General features: G+C 40.0%; 2 protein-coding genes across 2 annotated transcripts in view; one reads left to right on the top strand and one right to left on the bottom strand.

Annotated features, from left to right (window-relative positions):
• cbfa2t2 (CBFA2/RUNX1 partner transcriptional co-repressor 2) overlaps positions 1-3993 on the top strand; it is a 29388-nt gene extending 25395 nt beyond the window's left edge. Inside the window, exons 9-11 of the mRNA XM_054784005.1 lie at positions 1354-1422; positions 1506-1696; positions 2512-3993. Of these exons, the coding sequence (XP_054639980.1) occupies positions 1354-1422; positions 1506-1696; positions 2512-2829 (578 nt within the window). The 3' untranslated portion in view covers positions 2830-3993. The remainder of the gene's footprint in view (positions 1-1353; positions 1423-1505; positions 1697-2511) is intronic.
• Positions 2064-24270, bottom strand: part of necab3 (N-terminal EF-hand calcium binding protein 3) — a 32927-nt gene continuing 10720 nt past the window's right edge. The window contains exons 4-14 of the mRNA XM_054784008.1: positions 20422-20530; positions 19174-19199; positions 18390-18487; positions 15728-15864; positions 13024-13109; positions 11506-11576; positions 11320-11373; positions 8824-8936; positions 8556-8633; positions 8376-8467; positions 2064-6225 (exon numbers count right to left, since the gene is read on the bottom strand). Coding sequence (XP_054639983.1) covers positions 6197-6225; positions 8376-8467; positions 8556-8633; positions 8824-8936; positions 11320-11373; positions 11506-11576; positions 13024-13109; positions 15728-15864; positions 18390-18487; positions 19174-19199; positions 20422-20530 — 893 coding nt within the window. The 3' untranslated portion in view covers positions 2064-6196. The remainder of the gene's footprint in view (positions 6226-8375; positions 8468-8555; positions 8634-8823; positions 8937-11319; positions 11374-11505; positions 11577-13023; positions 13110-15727; positions 15865-18389; positions 18488-19173; positions 19200-20421; positions 20531-24270) is intronic.

Here is a 24270-nt window from a genome sequence, read left to right as displayed (position 1 = left end):
ATTTACGACATATAATACTACTAATGATTTCAATTTATTAATTTTGCAAGCACGCACTTGAAAAGGCCCCAAAACTAATCAAGACTGCAGTTTAAGACTGACATTACCCTCTAGTGGAAGCTAATAGTACTACATCTCATGTCCCCTGCTAGTCCATCGTATTGTCACAGACAGGTGCCAGGACTGGCCTGGGCCATATCGGCCACAGAAGGGCTGTCCTGCAGGCTCAGAGAAGCAGAGCTGGCCAACATGTGCCATGAGTGCCATCTGGGTCTCTCCCCACCTGCTGGGAAGCCCGCCTGTCCACGGCAGAGACGGGATTGTTAGTCTTGTTTTGGAGGCCTCTCTGACAGTAAAAATGAGCATTATTACTGTTATAAAGCCTCGTTTTCGTCATTACACGGTGCAGGTGTACCTAATGTTGTGGCCTGTGAGTGTAAATGAGAGGAAAGAGGCAGCGACCCGCCACGAATCGCATTTAAGAGGGGACAGAATGTTGACACAGCTTGAGGGACCGCCTTCTCATTCAAGCCAAACACGCATTCCTCTCTCGGAGGCTGTCAGATCTCACATCAGACGGCGACAAACAACAATTCTGTTGCTTTTCTGGCCCAGATACGAGAGCCTGTTTGTTATCGCAGACGCAGAGAAGCTCTCAGCGCCTGCACGCTCAAACATGGTCGCAAACCTGGGATAGCATGCTTTACCGTACAGTTTGTGCATAAACATAACAAAGATCCTTAATAAAAGGAATTATTTGGGCAAAATGGAGGACTCACTACAAAATAACTTGGACTTTTGTTCCTTAAAGGCTTACAAATAACATAATAAGTGGTTGTTTGACATCTAAATTGATTATGTTTCATAAAAATACCACTTAAAATGAGCTACAAGAGCGCTAACAGGCAACTGGGCTGCTAACAGAGGAGCAGAGATGCTAGCGCCATCTACCCGTGGATGCAATGCATTGTGGGACTTGTAGTTTTTGCAGTGGCTAAAAAAATCTTTTAGAGTTAATTTTTTTTTTAAGTATAATATATTTTTTAAAATCAATTAATAATAATGAAAAATGGTTTGAATATAATACTACTAATAATAATATAGCATTCCCACTGTTATACTGGTTGGTTTAGACATTAATAATATTTTAAGAGTTAAATAACAAGAAAAACACAAAATATAAACATGTATGATCATTAGTTCAGCAAAATAAATGAATAATTAAAATAAATATGTCGAATATTATTAGTAATAATAAATTCTACTGTTATTCGTACAGTTTTACTATTACTGCTTGTCACTCCCGTAGTTGCAGCAATGAGTACTCACATGGCAACAATGTTTCCCTTACAGAGTCCCAGCGCGACTTTGCCCCACGACCCGGCTCAGCGTACGTCACAGACGAGATCTGGAGGAAAGCCGGTGAGAGGTCACACAGCAATCGCGCATTGACCGCCCTGTATTTCTGTGCGTCCTAACCTAATGCCGTCTGCTTCCACGTGCAGAGGAGGCGGTGAACGAGGTGAAGCGTCAAGCCATGGACGAGGTGCAGAAGGCAGTGGCGGAGGCTGAGCAGAAGGCCTTCGAGATGATCGCCGCCGAGAGGGCCAAGATGGAGAAAACGCTGGCCGAGGCCAAAAGGAAGGCTCAAGAGGACGCCATCATGGTCATCAACGAGCAAGAGGATTCCAGCGAGGTGAGCGTGGGACTTAAGTGTCTTGTCTACACTTAAAAGTTGTCAATAGTTGAATGAAATGACACAACAAAGTGACAAAAGACTGTTACGATGTCATCTGAAAAATTTTAATTAAAATCTTAAAATTAAAATGATTTCAACAATTTATTATTAATGAAAAAATGTGCTGATTTTGTTGAAAAACGTATTATGTTTTTATTTCTTCTATTATATATATACATATATATATATATATATATATATATATATATATATATAATATTAATATTTTTGGATCCTGGTAATGTCTAACATAATAAAACAATACAATTTATAAAGTATAGAAATATAAACATTTAAATTAAAGATATTTAAAATGAATGCTGGAAAACAAGAAAAATTTATGGGAAAAAAACATATCACCGTATGATAACTAGTCTTTGGATGATTAAATTTCTTAAATTCGTAATTCAAACATTTTTGTTTTTTTTGTATGCAAAATAAAACAATAGAACTATAATTACAAATCTGGAAAAATGTGTACTCTGTTTGTGTTGCCTGTCAACCTTTAATGTGTTTGATTTTTAAATGCATTTCGCCGCATATAAATAATTAAAATACATATTTTCTGTATCTGCAGCTCTCTGAATGTTCTGAGCTCCTCTTTCCATACCATTGATTAGAATAAAGGTGACTGGAGTTGTGCCACGATGCGGATGTAGCTCAACTTGTCATACTTTCCATGAAAACTAGTTGAGACTGAATCAACAGCGCCGCTGCAGCCAAGTAGTGCACACTATAAACGTTCCTCCTCTTCTTCTTCTTCTCCTCGACAGTGTTGTTGGAATTGCGGCCGCAAAGCCAGCGAAACGTGCAGCGGCTGCAACGCAGCGCGCTACTGCGGCTCCTTCTGCCAGCACAAAGACTGGGAGAGGCACCACCTCATCTGCAGCCCGGGACTTCAGGCTCAGCCCAAACCCGTTTCCGCCATCGCTGCCGCCAGGGTGGCCGCCGGGGTGTCCCCTGCGGGCTTGGCCGGGATCAAAGCCCCCGACAGCGTGCCCTCGGTGTCCAGTCCCGGCGGAGAGAAGGTGGCATCTCGCTCGTCCACCCCTTCTACCCCGGCCTCGGCGCCTGAGACCAACGGACATTAAAGAGTTTGCCTCCTTGCTGAACTATTTGTGGGTCACGTCAGGGCAACACGTCTTTGGCGGATAGAGAGGACGTTCATCGGACCAACATCTGATGACCCATCTCAGATTATAGAGATTAAAAAGATGTACAAAGACGCCTTCCTCTGAAGCAGCTTTTCTTTCCACTTCTTTTGTGTATAAATGTAGATGAGGAGGAGGAGGATGTCATGTGTCATAAAAGCAGTTTTATTCTGTAGATTTAATCACAAAACACCTTGTTTCGCCAAATTCCAGTCAGGTTGTGTGTGAATGTGTCAACCGATGTCTCCAAATGTTTTTTCGCAAGGCAATATCAACACAAAGCATTCAGGTATTATGTCACCAAAGTTACGAGTATATCCGCATAAAACACACAAAAAAGACGTTTCCACCAAACGGTACTGTTCGGTTCGGAACCTTAAACCTTGATCTGACTAACAATGGAGAGCATTTCTGTGATCTTTTGCTTTGTTTCTGAAAACCAATGAGTGTAGAAAAGCACCACCCTGATGGTACCGTTACCCCTGCTGTAGTGTGTACCACTCAGTCTTGGCATGCATTGGATTTATCGCAGTTGGGAAACAGACCAGTTTACTTTTTGTGATCTTTCATTTTATTTATGAAGACCAAACAGTGCGGAAAACCACCACTCTCTTGGTACTCGTGCAGAAGGTGCCAAAAAGTGGTAGAGTACCGACCAGATATGGTATGCAAGCGCTGCCCTTCAGCTGGCGGGATACATTCAGGTGGTCTACAACCATGCATTTCTACTCTACTCTCCGCATCTTGCACCATGTTCAACCAAACTCTACTACTTTGGTGGAAACGGAGCTTTTGAAAATGATGGCAAATGGTTGTTTTCTTGTTTTTGTTTCATTTTTTGTTTTATTTTAGCACTTGATCAGAGTGGTAGCAAATGGACGTCAAAAGGCGGCGAGACCTCAGGAGATTTTGTTTTCGTTTTCTTTGCAGCTTAAGTGAGCTTTTCTTATGAGCTAAACACACTTGTCGTCTTTTGTTGCAAGAAAGAGTCTATTTTCCTTTGCCCTGTTTGTCCTTTCAACACGTTTTTGGTACGAGTCACATCCACGAGAGGTTTTCATGACGTAAAGTACAAAATAAAGATAATAGAGTTACTGTAATCCATTTCTTTGTGTTTTTGTCGTTGATTCCACTTAAACTACTGCGATTTTTCAATAGAAAAAATTTAACTTGCCAAAAAGTTAATGTTCTTATTTGTTGAAAAAAAAAACATAGTTGGCGATGAAATAACTAAAAAACGCAATGAAATTTGTTGGTTACGCGTCGGTTAAAAGTCTTTAAAAACACAATTGCAAGTGTATTGAAGCAGCGATATGGTCCTAACAAAAAAAAAAACAGGAGGTGTAGTTGGAAAATTAACCACAAGGTGGCAGTATATCAACACAGCTTCCACAGGCTCCCACAACAGCAAGAAAAGCAGAACAAAACAAGCAGGAAGTGGCCAAAAATGAATGAACCGATGACTAATAGATTATCCAATTAATCGACAACTGTCTGGCTATTCAGTTAGTCATTTTTTTTTATTGAAAAATGTAAATATGCTCTGATTATCAGCCTCGCTTTTTAGTTTCCTTAGTCATCCACGACAGACATATTAGCTTTGTGATGTAGGCAAGATATTCAACAAGATATTCACACACAACAGTTTTGACTTTGGAAAACAGTGATAGACATTTTTGCCTCTTTTCTGATATGTTGTGGACCAAACCTTTAACAGTTTGTGTTTGGTTCATATTGATTTGGTCTGTCTTAGGGACAAAGTGATTGCTTAATTAGTCTAAATAACAAGCTTCAGATTAATCGACTAAGAAAATAATTGTTAGTTACAGCCCTAATTCTAATGAAACATTTGACACCTACGAAAAGGGCGAATACACAACCAAGGAATGTAAACCAGACATTTTCTTAGATACATAAGTCTAGATGTTGACTTTGGGTAACCTCTGTCTGTAGATGGAAAAAAATATATAATAATAACAATAGATGTCATTTTTGGGCCCCCTTTATCCTCCTACAAAAGATATAATTGATATGTGGACCAAACGAGGGAATAAAATATACTTGTATTTCTGGATGCTTCAAAATTCTGTCCTCTGTCATATACTATAGTCTCTGCAATAACACAAGACAGTAAAACTATAAAAGAAATCATTTAGAGGCACTCACGTGTCCCAAAACAGTTTTTAATTACGTCTATTCAACAACCTATGGAGCTTGCATACAGTTTTTGGCCTAATCACACACCGAAAACACAACAGAACCATTCTTATGTGACTCGTCTCTCTGTGGGCCATTGCTAAAATGATTTATTAACATAGGCTAGTCTTTTAAGTGGCTCGCACATGCATTTTTAGAAGGAACAAAGGATGTATTTGAGAAGAATAACCACTAGTCTAACACTAGATAGACCAAGCTGTACTTACCCAAACAAAAATGGGGCGTAACGCATACTTTCTCCAGTATAATGTACAACGGTAATGGTAATATGATAATACTCTTTTGAATGCATCTTGTTTTGGGAAGCAAAACGCTTAACTTAAGAGACCCCAGCAACTAGCCAGGAGTACTTTCCTCCACAACAAAAAACGACCAGAACACGGCTCACGGGACAAAGTGGGGGAAAAGTCACTGTTGATGCACTACATAGTTGATGGGGATGTCATTCAACTTCATGCCAAAAAAAATCCAAACTACCCCTTTAAGTAGGTTAAAGCATTGCCCTACACTTAATAAAAGCTTAAGGATGGCCACCTGGAACAGATCATTTCTATTCTCTATAAACAGTATTTCCTGTGGGGATCCATTGATCTGAAATGCAAACAAACCAGAGGTTAAAGGACTGTGTTTGACTTTAGAGCGCCACTGTATCATATTAGAGTAACCCCAGTACAGTACACTGTACATGCAACTACGCCCCCTAGTGGGTAGTGAGCAGCAATGTGATTGGATGGTCACTATGGTAGAGTGACAGGATGAATGCTTTTACACATGAAAACACTAATACTGTCATCATGCATGCTTGTTTGGAGGCAGAAGGTCTCGCTGACTCGACGTAACTATGCAATTTACAAACACTATTTTGCATGATATATATATACTGTAGCTATTCATTGGGTACCGTCTAAAAACACAGTAATGAGCAGCTGGAGACGACAAGCTGCTGGAGCAGGCAGGATGACGACACAGCCTTCAAACCCTTTTGAATCCTCCTCCTCCTGTGTGTGTGTGTGTGTGTGTGTGTCCATGCAGGTGGGTGGGCTGCCAGCGTCCATGTGACAGTGTAGGCAGTGGATGTGACATTCCGGATTCAATTGTTAGTCATAATCCACCAGGAAGCTGCAGGGAAAACACACATACTGTTCATCAATGTATGTATTTTACTCACGGAATTTTGTAGATTGTATTATTTGAGGATGAAGAAGAGAAGCGGTATAGAAAATGGATGGATGGATGGATGGATGGATGGATGGATGGATGGATGACACATCCCTCAGTATGACAGTAAGATGCAGTGTCATCCTACGGCATTGCAGACAACAATCAGATGTAAATTTCTATTATTTATTCCAGACTGTGCACCTCATCATTGCCAATTCCTTGCAATCAGCGTACGGTAGCCTCGCCTGACTTTAGAATCGCATCAGGCAAGAAAAATATCAGCAAATAACCATACAATTATGCAAATGAGTGTCATATATCAGTCACATAACCTGATTAATTTTCTGTGGTTACTGTATATGATTTTTGTTATGTTATGTATACACCCCTGATCAAAATTTTAAGACCAGTTGAAAAACTGCTAGAACTTACATTTTGCACTGTTGGATCTAAGTAGAGCTTCAAAATGCAAAAAGAAGAAAAGGGAGCGAGACAAAAACCATTTTGAGGAAGCAATTTATTGCAAACAAGCATTAAAGTGAAATAGGCTGAAATTTTAAGAACACAGCCTTTAAAAGCCAAAGACTTGGCAAAAATGTGGACTCAATGTCATTTTCTGTCAGGTACTCACACTGTCATGATCTCTTGATGGCAAAGGCAAAAAAGCTTTCTCTCTTTGAACGTGGTCGGATTGTTGAGCTGCATAAGCAAGGCCTCTCACAGCGCACCATTGCTGCTGAGGTTGGACGCAGTAAAACAGTCATCTTAAACTTCTTTAAAAATCCTGAGGGTTATGGAACAAAAAAGTCAAGTGGTAGACCCAAAAAACTGTAAATGTAGGTTGTAACTGGTGCCGAGTGCAGTCCAATAACCATCAGATGGCATGTTCGAGAAAAGGCTTTTAAGAACAAATAACAAAGGCCTTGTTTCCTTCAACACAAGAAAATTGCCTGTTGGGAATTTGAACGAGAGCACCAATAGTGGGACATTGAAAGGTGGAAGAAAGTTGTATTCTCTGATGAGAAAAAATGTAACCTGATGGCTTCCAACATTACTGGCATGACAAGGAGATCCCACCTGAGATGTTTTCCTGACGGCACAGTGGACGGGGCGCCATCATGATATGGGGTGCTTCCTTCAACGGAACAATGGAGCTTCAGGTTGTGCAGGGGCGTCAAACGACAGATGGCTATGTGGAGAAATTGCAGGAGGCATCCTTCATGACTGTGTGGTAATGACTGGGTTTTTCAACAGAACAACGCTGCAGTTCACAATGCCTGCTTGACAAAGGACTTCTTCCAGAAGAATCATGACACTCTTTCGGGCCATCCTGCGTGTTCCCCTGATCTAAATCCAATTGGGAACATTTAGGGATGGATGGCAAGGGAAGTTTACAAAATGGACATCAGTTCCAGACAGTGGATTCCCTCCGTGAAGCCATCTTCACCACCATCTCACTTGCCTCAAACAATGGCCTCAAGCATGCCCAAACCAATTTTTGAGGTAATTAACAAGAATGACTACTCATTACTGAGTCCTTCTTGGAAAATTGTATTTCTACTCTAGGGGGGGGTGGCTTTTTTTTGAGCTGCTGTCTTACACTTTTGATCAGCTGATGAACAGCCTGTTTCACTTTAATGGTTGTTTGCAACAAATTGCTTCCTCAAATTTGTTTTTTGTCTCTCTCCCGTTTTTTCTTTTTGCATTTTGAAGCTCTACATAGAAGCTGCTTAAGATCCAAATGTCCTTATTAAGACCCGTTTCAATACGGTATAATATCATGTTGTTAAATTCATCATTTATTGCTGTAAAAAGCAAAGAAACACAGTTTTTCATTGTTATATTGCTCAATTTTTTTCATGCTTTTCAGAAGACAGTGACCTTTCTGTTCTTCGGTTGAGTTTTTCTTCCATTTTCCTATTTTTACTTTATGTGGGAGGAGGGAATGACATCACAGCAAGAAATGTAGTCAATGTCACATCACCGAGGGGCTGAAGATTCTCATTAAAGTCTAACATTTTTGGCACAGCTCTTGTATTAGCTCTCATTACTGTAGCTTGAGCAGGTGTAATGTTGCGGCCAGTGAGTGCATCTGTCCAAATACCCACCTGGTAGAAACATAGTTGATACCACCTCAGAAACTTCCAGCATGTCGATGATGCAGCGCTGGAAGTCTTTGCTGTCGTTAGACTGCAGGTAGCTGAGAATTGCAAACAAAAGGCAGTTAAGTGATGCATTAATTTGGGGAATTTAATATTTACGAGTGCCCACTCAGCTCCGACGCTGACCTCATCCAGGAGACACGGTCTGGCCAGAACTCGTAAATCACGTAAGCGGACTTTTCCGGCAGCTTCTGAGCGGAGATGCTGCAAAAAGAGACACTGAATTGTAGGCTGCGTTCAAAATGAAAAAAAAAAAAAGACACAGTGGATCCCTGCACATTTGTGATATATTTATTTTTGTTTTTGCAATTTTTTCCTGCAGAAAGCACATTTCATTGACCATAAGTCAGTAATAATCTATTATTTTTTTAAACGAAAAAAGCAAAATACTGACTGCAGGTTGTCCGAGTGGGCCGACGTGGCACTGACGTAGCTTTTAAGAACATTCCTGAAGTCGTCCGTGTCATCATCTCTCACAGCCATCTGCCTCTGGACCAGCAGGATGTTCTGTTATCAGCAAGAAGAAGAGACATTAAGCTAACTTGTGGCCTTGAACTAACATCCTTTCTTGTTCATGTTCCTGCAAATCCAGCCAGGCTGACGCAAACTGAGTCATGCTGTAACATTCTGAACATTTGAAGCTCCCAGCCAGAATCAAACAATGCCAAAAAAGGCACTTGTCCATTTCTCCTTTGATTACTTGAATGTAAGTGTCGCCATGGTTACCTCTGACAGTGACTTCACTTCTGATCTGTGGCTCTTTTCTAAATATCGCCTCTGAAGCAGACTGGAGCCTCCGAATTCGTTCCAAATAAACTTCAAATGTACTCAAAACGGCAACATTGGACTACCTGACCAAATGACTTTCATCATGGAAGAAAAAAAATTCCAATATGCAAAACGGTCCTATTACTCCGGTTTCCTCCCACATTCCAAAAACTTGCATGTTAGGTTAATTGGTGACTCTAAATTGTCCATAGGTATGAATGTGAGGGTGAATGATTGTCTATATGTGCCTTGTGATTGGCTGGCGACCAGTCCAGGCTGTACCCTGACTCTCGGCCAAAGTTAGCTGGGATAGGCTCCAGCGTACACGTGTGACCCTAGTGAGGATAAGCGGCATACAAAATGGATGGATGGAAAACGGTCCTATTGTGAAAGCGCCTTTAAAGAGAAACCTTCAAAAATTAAAAACCTTTAAAAATTAGTATATTTCAGGCTGAAGTAGTTTTACTTGTTGAGAGTGGCAAAAATACATGAATATACAATATGATAATGTGACAGCAGTATTTGGGAAGCTGACAGTTTTCGTCATTAGGGACAAATGACACGATCGTCGGCTGGACTTCATTAGCCCTGAGAAGAGAGCAACATTGCTTACTCTTTATTCATAAATTACCCGCCTATTTAACACATTTACTACCTTTTAAGTTATTCACTCACTCCACGAGTGCTCAAAATCCCTTACTTCTTAATATCCCACATGTTAGGACTGAGGTTGGAAAAGTTGCTTTTGAGTATTTTGCACCTTTTTAATGGAATAAACTTCTCACACAACGGCGCATGGATCCCTTGGTTCCTTTTCATTATTTTAAATATTGCATTATGGACTTCATGCATTCTGAACACACATGTTGCTTTTAAATTGTGGTTTAATTGTTTTAATTGCTTTATGTTTACATTTACTATATTGTTATTGATTTGTTTGTATCAGGGCGACGTTGGAAAAGAGAGCGTGCTCTCAACTGGCCTTCCCTGAATAAATAAAGCTTGAATGAATCAATGAAATTTCCCACATGTACTAAAACACAACAGTCTGAGACAAGCAGCCACTCACTTGGCATTTATTAATTAGCTATTATTATTGAGTATTGAGCTATTATTATTCACCACTTCACTCGAATTATGGGCTTCGGTTACACTTAAAAAATATATATATATTTATTTATATATTCTATACTATTCTTTAAATATTTAAGATTTATATCTCTCCTAGAACAGAGATTTGGTGTAATATACATTCATAATATATTATTTCTGTCTCTCTCTATGTAATTTTAGAAAATCTAAACCAGTGAGACTTTATTGTATTGATAACCGATTTGTATACCGTGAATATTATGATCAATTCTTATTTTTGCAGCTAAAGGCTCAATAGTTAAATTCAATAATAATCCAGTCATAGGACATCCCTGTTTTGTTCCTCTCTTTAAAATAAATGGTTCTGAGATCAGATTATTGGTTTGAATTGATGCCATAGACTTTGTACGGAGCATCTTAATCCATTTGACAAAATTTGTTCCAAATCCAAATTTCTGCAGTGTAAACCTAAATGACCAATTTATGCGGTCGAAAACCTTCTCCATATCGAGAGTACAAACTGTTCTGGCATGGTGTATGACATTAAATCATGTCCTTGTATTATTGAATGAATGTCGGTCTGCACAAGTTTGATTTATGTCTTAAATGGTTTATTTACTCTTATTATGTCTACTGCGGTACATTGGGTAATACAAGCGTAAGGGTGACTACAGGGGTGTTAGCTCGCGTCTAAAGGGCTCTAATGTTAAAAAACTCATTTAGAAGGTCGTAAACAGGAATCCTATGCTGTAACTGTGAAAATATTCCACTTATAAATAATAACTGAAACCTTGTCTCGTGGACCCGATCTCGTGCGTCACCTCGTCTCGTCTCGTGAGTTGAGTGTCTCATGACACCCCTAATAAATAACGAATCCTACTTTGCGGAAATTTGGTGGTCACGGTTGGGTCTGGAACCAATTAACTGCGATAAACGAGGGATTACTCTATTTGTAAAAGACCCAGTGGAAAAGGGATACATGTAATAGTAGTACTAGTATATAAGTAGCTCTCTATCTAGTTTGACTTACAGATGTGCATGTGATGTTAGAAGTGTCCTCCTTCAGGGGCTCCAACTTTGGACTCTAAAAACGGAGAATAACAAAAACTGTACCAAAGATATCAGACTTCGTTGGATAACCACAAACATGAAGTGGATGTTTCATGTCAAACGAGGTGTAACGTAAAATTTACCCGCCGATGTGATTGCTTCATACCTGACAGTCCAGTTTATCCAGCAGCTGCTGCAGCCTCGTGATTTGAGATCCCCACTCGTCTCCGCCCTCATCTGGAGATAGACAGCACCCAGCTAAAATGACTGTAGAGACATCATCCACCTAGCGGCCATTCTGTACGCCTGCTTCCATTAAATCTTGTTGGATTGTCCGGCTAACATATTTGCAATGAAATCTTTGCTTCACTGCTGCAAAGGTAGGTCATCCTTTCACGTCCAGTTTTGCAAGTTTGACCTATGAACTCTGCTGCCGGCGTTCTGCTGTGTCCTTGTCCAAGTCACTGAAGCTCGAGTGCGAGTTCCTCCCTCATTCTCCCATTAAAGGGTGTGAAGAGGAACAACTTTAAAACACTTTAAGGGTACACTAACATAAGAAACAACTAAGTAAAAACAGTAACTTTCTGCAGTGACCAGGCCTGTACACTATGCACACGCACATGCCGACCAACTGTCCTCCCGAATCTTATCTGAAACTGTCAATCACTGCCATAAAAATTATAAACTGCTCAGACATGAGTCACGTTATATCATTCTTAGTTGTCAAGTATACAGCGAAGTTAAACACTGTGCAATAAAACTAAAATAAAGTACAACTACTCATCCTTTGATGCCTGAGAAATGCTTTAAGGATGTGCAAATATTATTGCTTTTTTCTTGTAAAATTACTTTTTTTTTTACCCGTGAAATTATGACTTTTACTTTAGACAAAAACTGGACTTGATTCCCTTAACTGTAGAACTTTTTTCATAATTTAAAATAGTTTTCCCCTTGTTTTCTTATATTAGCAATATTACCACTTTATTCTTATAAAATCTTATTTCACAATATTAACGCTTATTTTTGTCTATACAGGCAACGTTTTAGGTGACATTTTAACATTTTTAACGGCCAAGTCTTAAGATAATTTTGCCAATGTGCAACAAAACGAAATACATCTAAAATAAAGTAAAACTATACCCTTTCAGGTTGCCTGAGGGAGGCGACGGACACATCCGCAACACTCATTATTCACACTCCTACCGTCAGGCAGACGCTACAGGAGTTTGAAGTCCAGGACCACAAGGCTGGCAAACAACTTTTACCCACAGGCCATCAGGCTTCTCAACGAAGCACTCACACACGCCGCACGCAACACACGCACACATTCATAGCACTTTGTTATTTATTTATTTATTCATTCATTGGTATTCATGTCTCTTCTGTTGTTGTTGCTTAATTTATTGGTATTAATGTTTTTAATTTACTTGTTAATGTTATGTTCTTATTCATTTTCTTGTGTTTTCTTTCTTTTTTGGGAGAATGAACAGAATAAGAATTTCATTGCATAGCAGAACTACCTGTTTTACTGTGCATATGACAATAAAACTCTTGAATCTAATTGAATACTGTCACTAACTGACTATTTATAGGTATAAGTTTTGCGTTTGAGGCATATTTTTCTCATACAGTTTTGTTTTAACTCCAAATTGTTATATATTTTGCCACTGTCAAGTGCTCTTACTTGTGTTTTGGCAGATTGAAGGGACATTATCAAGGACTCTGCGACCACAGTGGCGCCCACTCGGCAGCACTGTTGTTTCCTCTCCCCTGTTAGAATGGAAGGAAAAAGAGAGTAAGACAATAACATAAACACCATAGATAGTGGTTGTTCTTGCAGGGAGATGAGGCAAATGAGAAGATACGACTGATTGAAATGGAGAAACTGGTGGAAGTATGTGAAAGAAACACAAAAAAGACCCAGTTTTTAGCAGCACTAACCTGTCAACTGTGTGAATTCATAGGTCCTGTCTATGCATACTTTACAGAAAACACCAAGCGAGGAAAACAACCCAAGCTGACAGTGTTATATGTGTTGTGATGAATGCCCTTGAGAAATTATTCTAAAAGTGTGCTGAGCTTTTTAAAGAGCTGTTCAAATTTAAAGTGCAGCAAGAAATGAGTCATAGCAGAGATCTTTATGTCCTATTTACATTTGAAAAACAGCCTATAAGAAAATCCAGGCTATAGTGGCCGGGCCTATTAGTCAGATAGCGGTTTGAACTGGAATTCTGCACATTGGGCGATTCCGGGCGACATAACTTGAAAGAAAAGCAGTCGGAGGTGGAACTCATTAGCTGAGGTTCCTCACAGGCTTCTGCACCATCACATCTACTGACGTCTTTTGCTATAATAGCAGGGGTTGATGTCTTTTCTCTTCGTGTTTGCCATCGTAGACACATTTTTCATTATTTTATACTGCTTTATCCATCCATCCATCCATTTTCTATACCGCTTCATCCTCATTAGGGTCATGGGGGCAGGGCACATAAAGACAAACAACCATTCACACTCACAGTCATACCTATGGACAATTTAGAGTCGCCAATTAACCTCACCTGCATGTTTTTGGGAATGTGGGAGGAAGCCGGAGTGCCCGGGGAAAACCCACACGCACACGGGGAAAACATGCAAACTCCACACAGTTTGTGAGAATCAAACTCAGGTGTTCCCGATCTTCAGGCTGTTCCTGTATTGGCCAACGTGCTAACCACTAGACCACCATGCGGCTTATACTGCTTTATTTGGCATTTGAAATGGCTGTCGTCAACTGTTGACATTGTTGTTAATAACTTGGCTCATGAGTGCTTGTTTATTTGTACTCCTCGCTGCAGTTTTTAAGTATGCATGGGTATTTTTTTAGGATGGGGAGGTTTTCCAGAAAAGATGTAATCAGGCCTGAAAAAAACTCAATCGTATCCATAGCACTACAGAAACAACGTTGTTCCTTTATACTCATTAATATGACTTTATTCCGGTAAAATTGGGATTTTTTTTTTCCAAACATTTTTTTTTCAGGATGTCCGATATTGGCTTTTTTGCTGATAACCTGTATGCCGATATTGTCCAACCAATATCAACCAATACCGATACCGATATGTGTAACATCACATATCTTTTTCTTGAGTAAAATTGTTGTGAAGTAACAACACTCTTAAATGAGCAGTTGTTTTGTAGGCTACTCCACCCATCTCTGAGTGGGTAATTAATATATTACATATTTTATGTGAGAATACATTTGTGTTTCTTGTGCCTTGATTTATGTTATTTTTGGAATTCATTATAAAATTTATTAAAAATGTAATTTATTTTTAGTTAAAGGGGTATTGTTTAAAATACATAAATTTGCTGATTATTATTTTGATTGTTAACTTTCATGTTCTTATTTTATATTTTTATTTTATTGCATTAAATCAATAAAGTTCATTAATACAAAGCGTCTTCACGAACACATGAACGCACCGGCGACAGTGCGCAGGGATATGGCTGGAGACAAATATAATGCAGAGTGTTTTGTGAGGTCTGATTTTTTTGAGAAGGCATTTTTGTGATGCAAAAGTATTAATCTTTTGAACACATATTGTTTTGAGAAGCCAAACTCGTTACTTAATTGTCCCCATCAACTAAGCGGAACTACGTTCTTCATCACAGAAATCTGACCAGAACTGGACTTAGGAGACCAAGTGGGGGGTACGTTTCTGTTGATGGACTACAACTTTAAGACTTTTGAAGTCAGCTGGGATAGGCTCCAGCATGCCCCCGTGACCCTAATGAAGAGAAGCAGTATAGAAAATGGATGGATAATCTATATATATTTTTGCCATTGTTTTCTTATGCCAGTAATATTATGAGTTAGTTTGTTTTTTTTAATTTGTGAGATTTTGTTGTCATAATATTAAGATTTTTAAAAAGGTTTCATGATGTTAAAACTTTTTTGTAAATTGACTTTACATTTGACAACTTTTTCCTCAGAATTTTCTTTTTTAATTTTCTTTTTAAAAATAACACTATGACTTTATTCTTCTCAAACAAACTTTTTCAAAGAAAAAAAAAATGACTTTTTTCATCCCCCCCCCCCCCCATATTTAAATATTACAGCTTTATTCTTGTAAAGTTTGTCATAATTGCTTTCTGATAAGGACTGATAAGGATTTTTATGGTAAAATGGTTTGAATTTTTTCTAATCAGACTTAGACTTTATTATTCTGGTAACTTTAAGAGGATTTTCCTTACAATTTTTCTTTTTTTTCCAATGTAACTCATGTTTAGTATTCTTCTGAAGGGCGTTCACAATATATACAGTATTAGCGATGTCGTCACGGCGATACTAAAACATCATGTACGGATGACGATATACTTGTAGTGTGAGTGCTGGTGTGAGTACTGACTGAAAGGGGCTGCTCTCCTGGTCCACAGCCTCCATGGCGCACTGCAGCGACCTCTGCAGGGACAGGAGCTGACCGGATGTCTCTCGCAGCAGGAGGCGGGTCACAAACTGGCCGAGAACACTGGAGTCCTGGTACTCCTGCCAGTAAGGCACAGTGATGGGCAATCAGCAATAGGAACTTCATGAATAGCACAAACATTTAAATCTCCGAGCACATCAATAATTCATAAATGAATTACTTTTAACAGCAGTTGTAATTGCTGCTCCTGTCGTTCAACGTGATTGCACCCTCTCCAAGGAGTCCTTGTCACATGTTGTGCTAATGGAACAACAGCGCAGTGGCTGGTTGTCAAAACTCAACACTTAAGCGGTTGGCAGCGGAGTGCAGCAGCTAACCGAGCGATATTCACAACCCTCCGAAGACTTTCAGGCTGCTTTTAAAGAGGAGGACGCTAATTAAGACAGGTCGCACATACAGTATTCTCCCTATGCTTCTTTCCTCTAATGAGCTGGCCATGTTGTGAGCTTAAATCTGTCTTGAGGTAATTGTACAATATTGTGGCTGGCTTTTTATGTATTTCGTCATTTATTGCGAAGTACTTTTTTAAAATGCTGCAACATTTCGAGTGCTTTCATTGCTGTTTATTAATTTGTTAACATGATTGGGTAAAAACAACAAAACTGGGCATAGGCAAATTTTACTAAGGTGCTGATTTTGGATGTTTTCTTGTTTTTTTTTTTACTTTTGGTACCATCACAAGAAAGAACATTTGTTCACATTTGTCTTTCTTTATTTTTTGGTGTGTGAATCGTGGCTCTTTATAGGAAGAATATTTCTCCGGGTACTCCGGTTTCCTTCCACATTCCAAAAACATGCATGTTAGCTTAATTGGTGACTCTAAATTGTCCATAGGTATGAATGTGAGCGTGAATGGTTGTTTGTTTATATGTGCCCTGCGATTGGCTGGCAACCGGGGTGTAACCCGCCTCTCGCCCGAAGTCAGCTGTGATAGGCTCCAGCATACCCCTGCAACCCTAATGAGGATAAGCGGCATGAATGGATGGATGGACATTTTAAAGACTTTTCCTTCCACAACAACAATAACTAAATGAAATTGCATTTAATACACTCCTGATCAAAATTTACATTTTGCACTGTTAAATCTTAAGTTCTAAGTAGAGCTTCGAAATGCAAAAAAAAGAAAGAAATGGGAGTGAGACAAAGTAAGCAACTGACTGCAAACAACCATAAAAACTGAAATAAACTGTTCATTTGCTGATCAAAAGTTTAAGCCCATAGCTCAAAAAACCCCGAAACCCCCCCCAAAATAGAAATTACACAAATTTTCAAAAAAGGTCTCAGTTATGAGTAGTGGCACCATTCTTGTTAAAATTGATTTGGACATGCTTGATGCCAGTGTTTCCAGGACACTAGTGGGAATGTTGCTAACAACAGTGAAGATGGCTTCACGGAGGGCTGAGGGTCGTCCTGTGCCTTGACAGACAACCAATCGGATCCTCCGGCTTAAGACCGGTGACCTTTTTTTGGGCCTACCACTTGACCGTTTTGTTCCATAACCCTCAGGATCTTTGAAGACGTTTAAAATGACTGTCCTACTGCATCCAACCTTATACAGCTCAACTATCCGACCGCGTTCAAAGAGAGAAAGCTGTTTTGCTTTTGCCATCAAGAAACCTTGACAGTGTGAATACCTGACAGAAAATGACATTGAATCCACATTTCTGCCAAGACTTTGTGGTCTTAAACTATTGATCAGCTTCTGAACAGCCTATTTCACTGCCGTTTGCTTTTTTGTCCCACTCCCATTTCTTCTTTTTGCCTTTTGAAGCGCTAGGTAGAACCTCCTTAAAAATGTAAATGCTTGCACTCTTTCAACTAGTTTTAATTTCGATCAGGAGTGTATGTAAAAAACATATTGCATGTAATGATAATAAACTGTATGCAGTTACATACTGTGGTAAACATTTACACACACTCATGAATGTTAATTAATTTAATTAATAATAAAATCAATCAGCAGTTGTTTAGAAATGGTATGGTGTGCAAATTCTCAGATCTTCACTGAGGTCCTTTGAGTTTCCCATAGTTCCGAGTATTGGTCCATTCAAAGACTGCTGCCAAAGAGAAACTATCACCTGCAGTGAGTCATTGTCACTATGGAGAGGTTAATATGACTTGGCCTTGTCAAGTTAAAAGACATTCTGGAACTTTCAGCACCACTAAGATTTAGGCAACTGTATGTTTATATGTCACCCTGTATGTATGATTTTGACCCTTTATGTATTAGAGAATATTCCAAATGAATTTAAACTTGTGGACCCAATAATTGTTTTTAAAATGTACGTTGTATAACCATTTCACCCTGGAAAAAACTGTTGAAATGAATAACGAAGCGTCCAAAATGAGTCTGACATTCATGCCTATCGCTCGGCAAAAATTCCAAGACAATTCCAGTAATGGCCCCAACATGGCGTCTATTAGAGCGGACGCCTCTATTTGAGGAAATAAAGTACAATGCTAAATAACAACAATTCGTGTTGCTGCAGTTTTTGGTGCAACAATGGCCGTGTTTCACCATCATGAATCAGCGCTTCACAGTTGGTGCTAAAGTGAGCCGGACCCAAAAGGAACGGAATCTTACCTCTTTAGTTTTATACATGGCCTTCAAAATGGCCACATTGAGCTTCTCAAGAGCCGAGAGGACATTCAGATATTCCCCGAGGTGCTGAGAAAAATAATCTGCGGGACAGGAAAACGACCTGTCAGTGTCACAATGTCAGGACAATCACGTCTTTTTACATCAGCTTGCTTCCATGACACACTCTTAAAAAGTCAGAGGGGGCTCCTAACAGGTTAGAAATACACTTACTGGACACAACAGCTAAATTAGATTCTACATTATTTCAAACTACAAGAACAACGATAATCCACATCATTTCAAGCATTTCAAACATCAGCTTTTCAAACTACAAGAATAATCAAACCATTGATAATACTGAATAGTTATTGTATACTTGTGAAGGCAGAATTGTTGCAATTGTTCTAATGTAGCTAATGCTGTAGTGACTGGAATGTAACCTACAAGGATGAAACTTAAGTCTTTATCCAAAGTTAATGGATAAGAAAACATCTTTGGACACATTTAATGGCATTTTCTCTGTTTAACACTGACAACAAGTTGAACACAAATACAGATAGTAAACAATCACAGTAAACAGTCAACATCTGTGTGACGTCAAATGGAAGCGTTGTCGTTCCCGTTCAATAAATAATGCAGCCGTTTTATTCTGGGTACGACGGATATTTACAAGCCCGTGTCCTATTTTATCCTGCTTTATCCAGGCCGTCGAAGGCGCACACAAGGAAGTAGGCCAAAACTACTGTATGTGTGGTGAATAGTGATGATGGACGAGCTTTGCACTAACCTGACAGCTTGTCAGTGTCCAGATTGCTGCAGAGATAAACAGAGATCAGGTACAGAAACAAATGGCACAACGGCATCGATTTAAATGGGGTGCTCACTATTCCGCATGGCTAATGTAGATTTTGTGTTTTCGTAACAGTTACTGAGATCTCAACATGGACCAAAAATCATCATTATCAATGATAACTTATGTAACTTTTTTGGTCATCGGTTTGATCAAACCACCTTATTCACAAGGTAGAGCAACTACACACTAAAGGGGAATGCATGAGAAAATCCAGCAGGATCCAGACCTATTATTATTATTATTATTGACCTGAATATAAAATGACGTGCTCTCTTAAAACTAGCATCATAACTCCACCTTCTGTTGTTTGCTACTTTTCTAATAACCTTTGTGACACTTTTTTCCACCGGTTCTCTGTGATCACCGGTGTATGTTGTGAGCGATATGAAGAAAAGCTCTGACTTGGTTGAGTAGAGAAGCCGTTTGGCGCCACCATGTATACATTTTCTTTTTCTGATTTTTGAGAACAAGAGAATACATTTTCTTGGACAGGACCTCTTAGAATTTATGTTGAGCACCCCATGGCTTTACTGTTTGGAAATTTTTAGCACTAAAACTGGCTGCGTTTACAATACAGTGGTACCTCGGTTAACGTCCGCCTCGGTTAGCACATTTTTCAGTTAACATCCAAACTTTTTGCTGAAAATTTGACTTGCCTTGCGTTTGCTCACATGTTTAGCATCCAAAATACCGATCCGGTTTGTTTATCTTGGATCACGCCCCATGATGAAATCTCACGATACTTGCATGCGATCGTGCAATGCACTGTGGGCTGCGGACACCATTTTAGGACAACAGCGTTTGTTTATATCAGAGTTGTAGTGAGATACACGACGTAACAAATACATGGACCGTACCGAGACAAGGGTGCAAGATCTCCAAATTTTAGGGCTTAAAGAGAAGACCGTCATCATTTCAGAGGTATGTAAAACTAGGTAAAAGTGATGTTAAATGCTCAGTTGTCCATTCATTTGTCATTTGTAATTATTTTTGCCTCATTTTCTGCATGTAAAACTATAACTAGTGTCTATAAAATGTGGATTTATTGGATTATTTTCTATAGGAAAATTTGCTTTGATTTGAGTTTGTTTTGGTTTGAGTCAGACCAACTGACAGTAACAAAGGCACCCCTGTACCTAATAAGCCATGACACTTTTCCAATGGAAGCTAAGTTAAACTCACTTATTCTGTCTTCCGTCAATGGAGTAGAAAAGCTCCTGCAGCTGCACCGTCGTCAGGATACCGTCGGCAAAGTAAGCGTTGAACTCTTCGAAGGACAGCTTACCGTCATCTGACAACACAAAGCAATTTGAGAAACTGGTTGGAGACCACATACGTTGTCAATTAAAGACATCCGAGATGACTGTTATCCATGAAATACTCAGTAAAATGCAGCTTCCAATTACTTAGTGACAGTCAATCAGTTGTTTGATCATCTATAATAAGCAGCAGAAGCCAGACGCAAGCCTGTAGCGGAATTTATGGAGAAGTATTTAAAAATCTTTATTGCCGAATGTAGGCAGAATTGGCTCCACACCCTGGTTCTCCCCGCTGACGGCCGATGCCACCGTTGGCATCTATCATTCATCAGCTTGCGGGGGAGAGACCGCATTAATAAACTGATGGTTTACGATTTCTATTTACTTGTTTTTATTACGTACAGAAATGTAGTCCAATATGTATATATATACTGTTACAATATGTAATAGGTTACAATATGTATATGGCTAAAATATTGTAATCGGGTACGAGAACTTCACGAGTTTGCCATGAGGTCTTTTGAATTTCTCACATCACAACTTTAGGAAGTTCATGTATGACAACTTGTAGCAATCAGCGCCCGCTGCTCAGTATTACCTTCTCTTTAAAATGCAGCCAGAAAGTGTTTTTATTTAGATGTAAGAATTGTGTATCTAACCCAGAGTGATGTAATGTCCCATTTCCCACACTGTACATATTTCAAGTGAGGATGAAAGTATAGGAGGATAGATACAGTAGTGGAGATCACAGGCGACAACAGCCGCGCCGCCCCGCCAGTGTGTATCACTGATGCGCTGAGGTCCCCCTGCCGGCGATGCTTCCGCACAACTCCCGCTTGCCTGTCCGGCAAATACTTTACCAAATGCATGACACAAGAAACACTTCCTATCTTTCACTTTTAATGCCTACTCGCTAAATTGTCAACACGGATCTCTTTGATGCATGAGGTGTGTTGTGAAACAGACACCCTTTTAACCCTTTATCATCCAGCACATCCTCCCTGGTATGCTGATACAACTTTCATTTCCGCTACTAACTTGGAGCATTAGTAATTAACTTCCACCGGTGATCACCGGTGCTTGTGAAGTTGGAGCTCAGCCAACTATAACGAGTGTAAATAGAAGGGCTTGGTGATTAAGGGCGTACACAAGTCAAGATTTCCACACTACAACATCATTCGGAGCAGTTCTGAATCAATATTTACCTAATAACATGAAAAAAAACATTCCATTCCATTCCATTCCATTTTCCTCCGCTTATCCGGGTCCGGGTCGCGGGGGCAGCAGTCTCAGTAGGGAAGCCCAGACTTCCCGGTCCCCGACCACCTCCTCCAGCTCCACCGGGAGGACACCGAGGCGTTCCCAGGCCAGCTGTGAGACATAATCCCTCCAGCTTGTCCTAGGTCTTCCCCGGGGCCTTCTCCCGGCTGGGCATGCCCGAAACACCTCACCAGGGAGGCGTCCGGGAGGCATCCGGACTAGATGCCCGAACCACCTCAGCTGGCTCCTCTCGATGTGAAGGAGCAGCGGCTCTACTCTGAGCTCCTCTCGGATAACCGAGCTCCTCACCCTGTCTCTTAGGGTGAGTCCCGCTACCCTACGAAGAAAACTCATTTCAGCCACTTGTATCCGCGATCTCGTTCTTTCGGTCATGACCCAAAGCTCATGACCATAGGTGAGGGTGGGAACATAGATCGATCGGTAAATTGAGAGCTTTGCCTTCCGGCTCAGCTCTCTCTTCACCATGACGATCCGGTACAGCGACCGTATTACTGCAGACGCTGCGCCGATCCGCCTATCGACCTCACGCTCCAACCTTCCCTCACTCGTGAACAAGACCCCGAGATACTTGAACTCCTCCACCTGGGGCAGGACCTCATTCCCAACCCGGGAATGAGGTCCTGAAACATAAAACATTTAAATAAAATATATCTACTCATCAGAGATGTCAATTTCCTCCTCAGTCAGCCATTGTGGGCGTGACTTAGCTTGTTGAACAGTTTTGCTCTGATCAACCAATCAGAGGATGGAAAAGTTCTGCTGTCACTGTGCACCACTCCTGATTCTGAAACCCTGGGCTGATTACATTGATATGGCAGCACATAGAAGCTGAAATATGATTGGACAAACATATCTAACATACACATACACTACTGGAAGCAGCGCAGCCAAGAAACACACTACTAAAGGACAAAAATAGACTGTTGGGAATAAATTAATTAGGGCTGTCGAAATTAGCACATTAATTGTGGTAACTAATTTATTTCATTAATGATGTTAACATTTTTAGTGTAATAAACGCATGCGCATCATGTGACTGAGTCACAATAGCGTTCTCACAGAGTCACACAGAGTCTGACGCTCTTTTATAACTTTATTCTGATCTGAACACGCCAACAGCAGTGCAATTCCAACACCATACATGTATCTCCAACTCACAAACACGTCTCTAATCCTACACGTTCTCATTGTCACTGGACTACAGCAAGAGGCATTCATGAACACGCCGAACATCACAACAACGTCTTTATTGTATGTGTATGTGTAGTCTAAATAAACAGAAAGACAAAGAAAAACAGTAAGCAAATATTCTCTAACGTAACTCTTACTGCGGAAGTGCAATTTGCTGCCTTTAAGTATGCTCGGAAAACCCAGAAAATACATGTACACTCAAAACATACTGTATGAATTCAACTTAAATTATGTGGTGTCTTTGAACGCCATCATGACTCTCACGACAAATATACATACTGTAATACTGTCCTGTCATTTATCTTTCTATATATGAACTACAGTAAAAAATGTGTATATTTCACACATAATTGCAAATGGTGATTAATCATGATTAATTCATTGAAAACTGTGATTCATTTGATCAATTTTTTACTGATTTGACAGGCCAAAAATTAATATAATTTCAGAGAAGTTGTAAATGTAGGTCAGTGCTTCTGGTAGTGGTTAGGCCAGCAGAGAAGACTTTGCTGGCCCTGACTGCATACCACTGTAGTATGCCTCCTTGTGGCTGTTATCAGCCTAAGTGAAGACATCCAAATAAAGACAATGAATGCTCAGTAGCTATCATGATCTTGTGACCATGCCATTATACCACTGCCACATGATGCCACATGCTTCATTGATTTTCTTTCCAAAATCTCCAGTCAGCTTTTTGTTCAGAATGTCTCATATTTTTCCAAGTTTTTGCAACAAATATCTAGGTGTTTTTTGTTTTGCAGCAGGAAATTTCCTCATTAGCCACTTGTCAGGCTCAACTGTGACGGAACAAGACGAAACATCAGCAGTAAAAGATAAATAGCTCGTGTTGTCATCTGCAAAGACGTGTTCGGAACCCATCAATCTGTCGTCTGGCACAAATATTGGTCCGCAGATGAGACGACCAGCTTGGATCTTAAAACTAAAAACTATTTGAGGCGATGTCATTAGCCTTTAGCGATACAGCATGGGTGTAAAAACAAACAAACCTAAGTATTATTTATATAAATCAGACATGCAAACTAACAAGCGAACGCAAAGCACATTTTAAGGGGAATATCTACGGTACCACTGCTGGTTTAACTGGATGTCTGTCCTAATAACGACCCTGTCATGAAGTTCCACTCGACTGACTCAGCGAGGCAGAAGACTCAAGGGCAAGCACGAGTGCCATCTGTTCAGCCGCAGCCGCATTGACAACAACGTGTAATTACCTCAACCCAGAGGGGATGCTTGGACCGCTCGCACCACTTTTGGCCCTTTTGTTTCCTCTAAATCAGTA

This window comes from Dunckerocampus dactyliophorus, chromosome 8 (genome assembly GCF_027744805.1).
Source record: "Dunckerocampus dactyliophorus isolate RoL2022-P2 chromosome 8, RoL_Ddac_1.1, whole genome shotgun sequence".
Lineage (NCBI taxonomy): Eukaryota > Metazoa > Chordata > Actinopteri > Syngnathiformes > Syngnathidae > Dunckerocampus > Dunckerocampus dactyliophorus.
The sequence above is the reverse complement of the archived record's forward strand: the minus strand, read 5'-3'. Positions and strand labels throughout refer to the sequence as shown.